The following is an 11,579-nucleotide window of genomic DNA, read 5'->3' as shown; positions in this document are numbered from 1 at the left end:
ACAATATATCAAAAGAACACTGATTTAGATATTTTTAGTATTTATTTTTATTTTTAATTCGCTTGAAATTTCAATGTACAAGGTTAGTTGGTTGATTTTAATTCTCTCTGTTCAGATTATGATGGTAGTTGTTGACAGGCTGCGATCATTTCTTTCCTGCAGGTGGAGTTGGGCTTGACAGCGGAGTTGCGGCGGGATATGGAATGGCCGTGGAAAGAGCAGCAAAATCTTAACTTAATGTCATGAATTATGTTATTATGGGGGGTCCGTATTCCTTGAAGGAACCATATTCCGTTCCCTGTGCTTTTGATCGACAATGGCATGATTTGGCACGACGGGACGAAATCGTTCTTGTTCTATGTCCTTCCATCCCTGGGACGGATTGCCCTTTTAACTGTGGCATATACCCTATGGGCGTGCGCGGGATCGATTTGAAGTTGTCACAAGAAGTCCATAAGGACCACTTAATAACAACATTCATCCAAGAATCTATATTGAGTGACTCCTCATGGGCATTTGCTGATCCAATTAGCTCCTCAAGTGGAAGGCCCGTGAGGTCCTTGGCTTGCTTCTTATACTGTGGTGATCTTCGCTTTTAATTGCTTAGGCAATGAATTCAGAATCCTCATTTATCTTCTCCGATTTAATATATATATTTTTTCCAATGTTTCAATATCTTCATTATCTTTTCCGATTCAATACATACTTTTTTTTCGATGTTTGAAGGTCATTGCTAATGTCGGTAAACCTAATGAAATCTCAGTATGGTCTCCTTGTCCTTCATGCTAAACAATTTGTAATCATATACAAGAATGCTATCTTTTTTTTTCTTTTTATATTTGGTTGGTTTCTTCATGAGTAAGTTCAAGTAATTTTTGTATTTCTTTTGTTGATTCACATTGTAATATCTATATTTCTTTTTTGTTGATGCATATTGTTACACCTTATTATACTCGTGTTCATCGATTGCATGATGAAGATGGCACATAACTCTAGTCTTCAATTGAGTTTTTCTTTTATAATGCTTATCTCATTTATGGCTAGAATTTGGGATAACAACCCCATTTTTTAATTCTTTATCAGACATGTGAATATTTTTTATGTTTTCCCATAAATCAATTTATTTTTGTTTTCTAATATCTATAATCATTTTAGATATAAAAAAATAAAATAAAATTGTTAGAACAAAGTTAATCTTGATTTTGATGATAATAAAATAAGATTTAAAACTAATAATTTATTTTAAGTGTGTTTAAATAAAAAGATTTTCAAAGTGATAATTACTAAGAATAAATCAAATCAAACGAAAATAAAAAGAAAGAAAAATTTTTAAAGAAAAACTATCAAGACCATTTGTCTAAAATTTTTTTTATAAGGTTGTTGATACATTATAATCATGTATTTTATTTTTATTCTTGCACCTAAAATCATCAAAATGCTAAATTACTTCAAATACTTTCATAATTAGATAGTTTTATACTTTTTTTTTTTTATTAGAACCCTAAACCTAATCTTTCCTAAAATTGTTTGAAAAAGATTTTAAAAAGTTGAATGCAAAATGTCAAAGCCTCAAACTAGAGTTTTGTATCCACTTTACAATGCAATTGGTTGAGACATGGAGGAACTTATTAAACTAATTAGGCTCAATCGATCGAAGTGTACTTTTACTCTCTTTCTCTTTTAATAACATATATTCAACTAATTGAGAATCGGTTGAGTTGGTTGGTCAATGCTAACCTCAATAGCTAATAGTTGGTTCGATTAGTTGGTTGACCAGATGACCCAAAATTGTGCCTAATGGTTAGTTTTGATTTTAAAATCTTATAAAAAGACTTCAAATTACATTGTTTTGTAAGCTTGACATTCCAAAATATTTCTAGAATATATTTGAGTCTTAATGGAATGTTTTTTTTTTTTTTTTAATAGACTTCACTTTAAAATTGCATATCCATTTAATGCACCTCAATCCTAATTTTTCTTTGTATCATTTTGACCTTAAATTTGTATTAGGACTTTATGAGATCAACCTTTTACCATTTATTGCATCCTTTGTGAGATAAACTCAAGTAATATCATTTGAATGAAGAAATCTAAGTGTGAGGCATCACTTAAAGATTTTTAAGTGAAGGATATCATTTAAAAGATTGTTCAAAAGTGAGGTATTTCTTAAAGATTATAAAAGTCCATTACCTAATAAACTAAGTGTAAGAATTAACCTTAAAATTTTGGTGATAGTGGAACCATTACTCGATTAAGATCTTGAAGAGAATAGATATAAGTCGAATTGTACCAAACTAATATAAAAATTTTGAGTTTACATTCTTTCTTCCTTCCTTTCTTTATTTTATATGTAATTGTTTTTTATTGTATTTATTATACATTTGCATATAATTGTCATTTGCATTCAAATAATCTAAATTTGTGAAAAGTGATTATCACTCATTCATCCTCCTTTGGAGTAATTATCTTAGGTTGAAATACATAAAATCATGACAAAAGTGATGTCTATTTATAAAATACATGTCCATGAACGAGAGTAAAGTGTTTGATGAATTAGTCATTATCCTCTTAGATGGTTAAACCTATATAAAAGGTCTTACTTTGATACTAATTATGAAGTTTAAGATAATCTAACCTAATTTTACAACTAATAAGGAGTGAAGGGAGATGAAGTGGGTGTTGGCCAATTAGTGATACAAATTTAATACCAATAATAGCTTGAATGCAGTTGTTATAAATTAAATAACACTAAAATAGAATAGAGGGAGAGTGAAAGAAACGCAAACACAAGATTTAAGAACTAATCCAATAGTCTCTTTAACCAAGGGTCTTTAACTCTTAGTACATATGGATTTGAGATTCTAATTGACCTCACGATTTTCTATGCATTCTCTCAAACACTCAGCAAATTCCCTCTCCCTCTCATAAGTAAATAAAAATGCCTCTAAAAAAGGCAATACCTAGTTGAGAATTGAATACAAGAGAAAAAAATAGCTAGGTTCAAAGGTGTACTAAGGACTTGCAAGATTTTGAATTAATGACTCAAGAATAATTTAAACTCTCTTTCTAATGATATAATTAATATTCAATGGCTATAAAACTTACAAATGAAGTTCAATACCTTTAAATGGATTTTTTTGGCTCAGACAAGTTCCAATTCAATTGGTCAACTAGACGATGGATCAAGGAACTAGTCATTAAATCTTGTAGGTGACCTTGAAGCAAGTTCAACCAATAGCACAATTAATCAATCAATGCCTCAACCAATTATGTAGTTGCTCTATCGACATCCACTACCAATGGCTCCTAATTGCATTTTAGTTAATTGATCAACTGAAGCTTGGACTCCATAGATTCACAATTTTTGTTATCTTATGCGAAGGAAATTTAGGATTGATTGGTTAATATGTTTTGTACAATTTTGAAAAGCCTTCTAACATTTGATGAATAGTAGGTCTTCGTCAATTTGATTGTAGCATCACTTCATTGGATGTGTGGTTTTTGAAACATTTGCTTTAATAAGGGTGGATGAAAATTTATTTAAAAGAAAAAATTGTAAGACAAGGTTTTTAAAAGCATACAAGATAATCCTAACTCAATGCACCTTAACATATATAAGGTTATTAAAGATGTATGAAGAAAATAAATCTGCTTAAAAGTTTTCTTAATGAACGTTTTATGTCTGTAACTTGAATCTTCGAGCCCGAGAAAATTACTGTTGCTCAGAATCAAAACAAGATATTAAACATTCGTTGTTTGTTTTGTTTCATAAAAATTTGTTTTGTGAAACTTGGGCTATATGTCTTATATGGGCCAGGGTCACGTTGTTGGAAAATCTTGCTCCAACATTCCACTGAAGTCATTTTCCACTCGGGCATGAAAAGGGAAAATCACAAAGAGACTAACTACATCCAAGTGTTGTGAATATTTTGGGATACGATTTATTGAAATGAGCATGGCAGAAACTTCTTGATGTGGAAAGACCGATGAGCAAAAATGATCATTGCGACCTCAAATCCCATCATGGGTTTCAGGAATTGCATGAAATAGAAGGCATCATTATTTTCAGCTTCCTTAACAGCAAACTTTATGCTTTAATTTTTTAAGGAGCGGGTTGATGATTACTTCCCTTCTGCGCATGCTTCCATCGAGTTAATTGGAGGGGCATGGGGGGCTTGAGATTCTCTTCATGTGATTTAATAACTTTAACCTCCATCATCGATTGAATTTACCCAACAATATGCCTTTTTTTATTTTAATGTAATCCTGATGAGTTGTACTGTGCTTTTAAACTCAAACCCACATTAATATACTCCACCAACTGATCATTTTGGGTTCTCCTCAGCAGAGGAAGCAGGTATTTGCATACAAATGGAAAAGTGGGGTGGCACCTTTTTGTAAAGAAGAGAAGGAAAAAAGCTTCTTTAAAAGTATAAATCTCCGTGTCTTAAAAGGGAGTGGAGCATCAAGCATGGGCTGTGAACATTGTAAAGCAAAAAACAAACGGTTTTTTTTTTTTTTTTTCTTTCTTCTAATGAAGATGAGGGGAAAATCTTGAGAGATTCTTCTCTTAGGTATCAACCCACATCATTGCTGCCTGGGCAGGACCACAGCTTATGGTTGTAGATCAAAGGCTTTGTGTTAGGCCCACCCCCAATCCAAAAATGCATGTAACGTCACAGGCGTGATAGTGGCGTCTCTTTTGGTTGGGCTTTTCTGCTTAACAATGTCTTTGATAAATTAATTATTTCAGGTACCACCCACTGATGTTTAACACATGCCAACCCTTGATACGGGCCTAGCTGCTGCCCCTGGCCCCATTCTATGTATTGAACTTGATTCTAACAACACACTCTGATTTAATGTGATTTATTCATGGTGGGTGAGTAGGATTCTGAAAAGATTTATATGCCATGAAACTGGCAAGGTTCTATAATCTATATGCTCTCTCTGTGCGTTAAAAGATATTCTGTAGACTTTGTTTTTAGACACTGCAAAAATGATAGTTTACTTCCCCTTTTTCCCCCTTTTCCATGAAGCCCATGGTTTGGAGCATGAATTCCCTTCCGGCCTGCCCAGGGAAGGACAAATCTTTGGAAAGGGTTTCTGGGAAAGTACTTCTTAATGTTTGTTTTTTCCCCTCTTTTCCTTTGAAAGGAAAAACCAATGGCTTAATTAAAATTCCTGAATTTTTTTGCTCGAATCTAGAACTAGTAAGAGCAGAATTTGGCACACTCAATTAAACAAATACAATGAACTAAAATCATGGTAAGTAATCACTAGTATATATTCATTTTTGTCATCCAAAACAGCCCCTCCAGCAGAATCTCAAAATTCAGACAAATCACTTTCAAAGTTTGGAATAAATCCCAGGGAGGTAACACTAGCAATGGTCTTGATTGTTCTTAAATGGTACCATGTTCTAAAGACTAAAGTGAGCCAAGTCAATGTGAACACTTGAATCATCCATTTTGGTGATGATAATTAAAAAAATTACAATAAAAAACCATTCCCTAATCATACGATTACTGTTTCAACAAACAAATCCATTTGAAAAATTAATATATGAAAAGCATATAGATCTCGAGTATATCAAGGATTCAAGGGCCAGGGCCTAGGCAGCCCCCACTGGGAAAGCTACTGAATAGAATAATTTGGTGTGAGTACCCACATCGATTAGTTAGGTATACTATCTCAATCACCACATCTTTCGTATTATATGGTAATTTGACTCTGCGCCAATACCACATCAGACATCAAACCACATCAATCCAGCCAGATGGTTTGATGGTAAATCTGGGGTGACTTGTTTCCACTGTGCTCTGTTTTACACAGGATCATTTTTACGTGGAAGCAAAGTGGCCGTTAATTCCGGAATGCCTTCAATTTCCAGCAAGATCACAACCGGAGTTGTAGTTGACCAGACAATTTGGTTTGACCAGCTTGAGTGTGGAGAGCTTTGAATACAGCTGGAAACCGTACCAAGACAAGGAGGTAAATATATATGTATGATGAGATTCCATTATTCCTTATGTTCCTGAGCGCCAAAGGCCCAAAGTAAAAGAAAATAATTCAGAAAACAAAAGTAAAGGAAAATGAGAAACTGTGATGTGATCCACAGCAACAGCACCCTCTCTGAGTTGTCTTCATCCAACACCACGCTTTTTCCCATGGACCCATCAACTGATTGGATCATCTTTTGATGCTTTTCCGATGGTACAAGGAGTAGATGGTTTAGCAGGACTGGTAGTTGGTCATACAATCAGGAGGTATCAGAGGGGTGGATCATGGATGGGGATGCGGGGGTGTATGGAGAGTGGTGGAGCTTAGGAGCAGGATGGGTGGTTTCTCAAAAGAAATGAGGCAGGGGTTAGTTGGCACCGAGAAAAATATTGAGTGTAGAGCAGCAAAGAGAGGAGTGTTAGGGATAGTTGGCAAATGTGTCAGTAAAAAAAGATGTGAAACAAGGGAGCAAGCAAGCAAGGAAAAAGAAAGCAAAGCTTGGGGTTGAAGAGAAGAACCTCTTCAATCAATCTCCTCTGAGGTAAAAGTATATAATACTCAAAAGAAAAGAAATTGACAAGGAGTAAAGTGGGGAAGGGGGAAAAGGGAGATTAGGTTGCGAAATAATTTAGCAGCAAGAGCAGTTGGGGCAGCAGTTAGTCTGTCTTTTAAAATCATACATGTCACCTGTTAACTTGGGCAGGTAAGCAAAGGGCTCTCTCTCTCAATCTCTCTCTTTTCTCTTTCTCTTTCACCTCTATATATGTGATTTCTCTCTCTAGCCTCTAGCCTCCTAGGTCTCCGCATTGTTTGTGATCTATTAAAGTTGGAATTTGATGCTTCCTTTGTTGTTTCTTCAAGTACGCAGTTGTTGAATTTGGTTTTTTCATTGTGGAATTTAAGCAAGCATTTGATGCTTTCAGAGTTACCATCCAATTTCCATTTTAGGCCACTGTCCTGAAGCCCTGCAAATTTCCATTCTTGTGTAATTCAAGTAAAATTCGGTGCTTTTTTGGTCTTTTTCTTTATTTTTTGGTGCCCATCTGAGAATATCTCTAAAGGGTTTCTGCAGCTGTCCTTTTATGGGTTCGTAGGAGTTGATGGTGTTGATTCAAAACTTTTTCAACTTTCAAATTTTGGCTGTTGCAATTTTCCTCAATACGGCTTCTCTCAACTCCATTTTCATTTGATTTAATCGCTTGAAGCTTATTGTGATCCCCTTCATTGAGTCTGAGATCAAGAGATTCGGGCCTACTTATCTCAAGTCTGTTTAATTTAGATTAGGAGGATGTGAAATTTTTATTCTTGTGCAAACAAAAGAGAAAAAGGGAATCTGCTTTCTTTTTGCGGGTCTAGTGAGCTGTTTCTTGGTTAATGCCATTGTTTATCCACTTTATGCTCTGAAAGGTGCACTTTCTTGTTCCTGTCGAACCATTTTTCTTAGAGTAGACTTGATCCTAGCGGCTGTGTTTTTGAAAGAAGAGGTAAATAGCTGGTGTTTTGTAGATTTTATGCCTGAACATTGGATTTCTCCTTTACCTCTGTCTATATGAGATGCTGCAATAAGAGGTTTCTTTTGCTTTAACACCTCCTCAGTTCTATAAAGCTGCCAAGGTTACTTGTTCCTTGTCGAGTCCTGCAAGATATTACCAGCTGTATTTGGTCAAACCTACTTTCCCTTTAGTTATATAGTTTAGTATCCATCCAGTCCTAGTTTAGGGTAACAGTGGAATTGAGTTTTTTCTTTTTTAGTTTCCTGCTACTCTAGGTAGATTTCTACAAGTTCCGGGGTTTTTCTTTTTCTCCGTTTTTTTTTTTTTTTCTTCCTTTTCCTCGAGTCTGTTGCCTTAGAATAAGATGGGTATTGATGACAATGGTAATATGGGGTTTCCAAATACAAGTCAGAGTATTTTGAATTGCCCATCTTCAGGGATGAACACACATCCAATCTCTGAGAAGGTTACAGGAATGACAATGAGCTCGGTGTCCATGTATAAATCTTCAAATGGAGGAGACCCTTTCTTTGGTTCTGGTTGGGATCCCATTGTGTCCTTAAGTCAGAATGAGAATTTTGGAGGGTCTTCAATGGTTTCTCACAGTGAGTTTGCTAATTCTGCTTACCCTGTTGTACTGGAAAATCAGGGAATTGGTAGCACCCCCCACCTTGTTCTCTACCCATCTAATTCAAGTCTAGTAGAGATGGTGCCGAAGCTTCCATGCTTTGGCAGTGGGAGTTTCTCCGAAATGGTTGCTTCGTTTGGCCTACCTGAGTGTGGCCAGACTGCTAATTCTGGGTGCCCTCCAAATTTTCCCCCAAACAAGGAGGGTCTCACTGAGAAAAGCTTAAATGGTGCACAATCTCAAGAGGGCCACCAAATTTCAGAAGACGATGCCGTGGATGCTTCACCTAGTGGAAAGAGAAGAAAAAGTTCCTTTGATCCTCGTCCTCCATTGAATACCAGCAAGGTAAATGCAGGCATGTTTTTATGATAATCAGTTAGTTGTTATCCTTAATTGTAAACTCAACTGAGGTTAAATTTTTTCTTTATCTGTGATAGAGTGCTGATGGAGAACAACCAAAGGGTCTCCCTTGGGAAAATTCTGAGTTTTCAAAAGAACAAGAAGAGAAGAAACAAAAGATTGATCAAAACATGAGTCCAAATTTACGTGGTAAGCAACCAAATAAACATGCTAAAGACAATTCTAGCAATGGAGAAGCTCCTAAAGAAAATTACATTCACGTGAGGGCCAGAAGGGGCCAGGCGACTAATAGTCACAGCCTTGCTGAAAGGGTATCTTCTTGCTATTATGCATTAAATGTTATGAAAGACCTCTGCTTTCTGATGTATCTTGAACCTAGATGTTTTATGATTGCAGGTCAGAAGAGAAAAGATCAGTGAGCGTATGAGACTGCTTCAAGAACTTGTTCCAGGATGTAATAAGGTAATTGGAGGGCCAGCTTCTGATTAATTTCTTTCTTTGATTTCGTTACTGATTAGTTTTCTGTTATTTGCAATAAAAGATTACTGGGAAGGCAGTAATGCTTGATGAGATTATCAATTATGTACAGTCACTGCAACAACAGGTTGAGGTATGCCATTGTTCAACTCTAATATAGGGGCATTAGTGGTGTTGTGCTGTTGTTTAAGATTTATATTTAAGAAAAAGTTAGCCTCATCAATCCTTATATGGGGTTATGATCAACAATGGATGTAAATCAATGTTATGTCATGTTGTTCTGGCCAAATGGAGATGAATTAATTTTCAATGCAGCCTCATGATATGGTATTCTAGTCACCAAATTTAAATTTCTGAAGGAAAAGAATTTCTCACTATGCAGTTGCCCTTTATTCCCTATTGCAGATCATACTAGATCATATAACATGAAATTCAGCATGGTTTGGACATCTAAGAATTAATCAACCCCACTGGTGTAATTATTTTAGCTTTTATATGTTCTATGATTCAGTGATGACATTCTTGCTTTCTTATTGCAGTTTCTGTCAATGAAACTTGCCACTGTCAATCCAGAACTGAACATTGATATAGAACGACTTCTATCCAAAGATGTAAGTTAATGTCATGTTTTGCTAGAATAAATGTGGAAATGAATCAATCACATTATCACATTCCTTTTTTCGGTTTAGTGAATGCCATGATATTCATGTTAGTTTTCCTCTTGCATAGATTCTTAATTCACGAGGTGGCAGTACATCTGTTCTTGGGTTTGGTCCAGGAATGAGCTCTTCTCATCCTTACCCACATGGAATTTCCCAGGGAACCTTGCCAGGTATCCCGACTCCACAATTTCATTCCACTCAGGTAACTAAAGGATCTTCTGATCATCCTATTCTCATCCTTTTGTCTTGTGATAAGCACTGATATACAAAGGGTCTTCTCATACATACAGACTGTATGGGATGGTGAACTCCAAAGTCTTCTCCAAATGGGATTTGATTCTAACCCATCTAGCAACAATCTGGGAACAAATGGTAAGTGTCAGAAGTTCATTTGAGATTACTGCAGATTTTTTCTTTGTTAAATTTCTGTATCCTTCTAACCCTGAAATTTCAACTTGTTCAGCAGGCCGCTCAAAACTGGAGCTATAGAATTTTGGGGAGAGAGAAAGCTGTTTCTTCCTGACAAAGAATTCAATTATCCTTAAGTTGACTGAACATTTAACTCAACTAGGAAAAGAATAGGGGAAAAAAAAGAGGAAATTCTTCAAAGTTGTATAGGTTCTCAACTCCTAACTGTTTGTTCTTCGAATTTTAGCAGAAGAAGATGACTTCTTAGATTTACAGACCGTGTATATTCGAAAAGCAAAAGTGAGACTTTTGAGTGGTGAAGATGATTGTTTTCATTGGTGTTGTAGATTAGAGGAAGTGGGTTTGAAGCTTTGCGAGGGTTTTGGGGAAACTGTTAAAGAGAGACAAGTATATTGTAGAGTGCATAAAGTTCAGAAAATAGATGGGGTGAGACATCGTTTTGTTTACATGGCATTCCTTCAAATACAAGGCTCCATTCTATTACCAATAAATTGGCATATGGGTTTCTCCCTTTCTCCACTTCTTACACTTTTAGGACTCAAATTATTGAAGCTTGTTATATGATCCAGTTAAGTTATTTTTGTATGCCTCTTACAATGAGCAATCAAAGTGGAGGGAACCCCATGATCACCGCCCACGATTGAATTTCAACACGAAGAATGATGGATGCGGGAAAGATCTAGTTTTTTTTCAAATCCTCCCCGAGTCCTGGGCTGTACCAGGATCAGTACAGGGCTTTGTGTGCAATCAAAGCTCAAAACGAAACCAAAAAGGCATTCATGCAAACTGGAGGGGCTTGGGCTTGGAAAAATTAATGGGGCTGAATTTGAAATTCAAATTTTACATGTACATGTAAGTATGTAGGTATGCTGGCCTTCGATCACTCCCATCATCTCTGAAACAACACAAATCTCTGTGCCTGAGTACGGGCATCACAACTTAATTAAATTTGTATTGTATTAAAGTTATTATTTTAACAACCGCAAAGGGGGCTAATCCTAGGGAAAAAAAATAGAACTTCTGGTTGAAGAAAAGGACAAATGGGAAGGGTGAGAACCCCCGATACTATTCAGCTACACGCTCCATAGTGCAAGGCCCTGTTTACTTCACAGTTCACATTGATGGGAAAAGGAAAAGAGAAGGAAAGTGCCAAAATGGTCGCCCAGTTCAATAAAGGATACCCACCCAACCAGGCCAACCCACAACAAAAGCAAAGGCATGAATTCCCTTTATAAATTTGCTTAGTCCACTTTTAGTATAACCACTAAAGGCAACAACTCAAGCTGAAGGTCCTGGCAAGTGGATTTAGCAATTGCTGACTTGCTGTTTCATACCAACGAGGATTTAGGAATTAGGTTCCTCTTTCTCAAAAATGGAAAAACAAGTAGTGAGTATTACTAATCAAGTGGCTTTTCCTATGTTTTGTGGGTATTTTTGTTTGTCCATTTCTCTTCTCTTCCTGATTAATGACCTGAGGTTTAATCCCATTTGCTTTAGCAAATATAGAGAGTAATTTAAGCCAAGTTT

The 11,579-nt window shown here is 35.9% G+C and overlaps 1 protein-coding gene across 2 annotated transcripts; it reads left to right on the top strand.

Annotated features, from left to right (window-relative positions):
- The first annotated feature begins 6,718 nt into the window (after positions 1 to 6,718).
- On the top strand, positions 6,719 to 10,571 carry LOC117907169 (transcription factor bHLH74-like). Of its 2 annotated transcripts, none has more exons than XM_034820609.1 (8): positions 6,719 to 8,469; positions 8,562 to 8,795; positions 8,881 to 8,946; positions 9,026 to 9,094; positions 9,501 to 9,572; positions 9,691 to 9,825; positions 9,914 to 9,995; positions 10,090 to 10,571. In XM_034820609.1, the coding sequence occupies exons 1-8, from the start codon at positions 7,861 to 7,863 to the stop codon at positions 10,110 to 10,112; spliced, it is 1,290 nt and encodes a 429-aa protein (XP_034676500.1). In that variant the 5' UTR covers positions 6,719 to 7,860; the 3' UTR covers positions 10,113 to 10,571. The 2 variants fall into 2 exon arrangements, with proteins under 2 accessions (XP_034676500.1, XP_034676499.1); XM_034820608.1 differs by having other exon boundaries at positions 6,720 to 8,469; positions 10,087 to 10,571.
- Positions 10,572 to 11,579: the final 1,008 nt, after the last annotated feature.

The sequence above is a fragment of the Vitis riparia genome, chromosome 18 (assembly GCF_004353265.1).
Source record: "Vitis riparia cultivar Riparia Gloire de Montpellier isolate 1030 chromosome 18, EGFV_Vit.rip_1.0, whole genome shotgun sequence".
NCBI classification, from domain to species: domain Eukaryota; kingdom Viridiplantae; phylum Streptophyta; class Magnoliopsida; order Vitales; family Vitaceae; genus Vitis; species Vitis riparia.
This window is presented reverse-complemented; position numbering and strand designations above follow the sequence as displayed.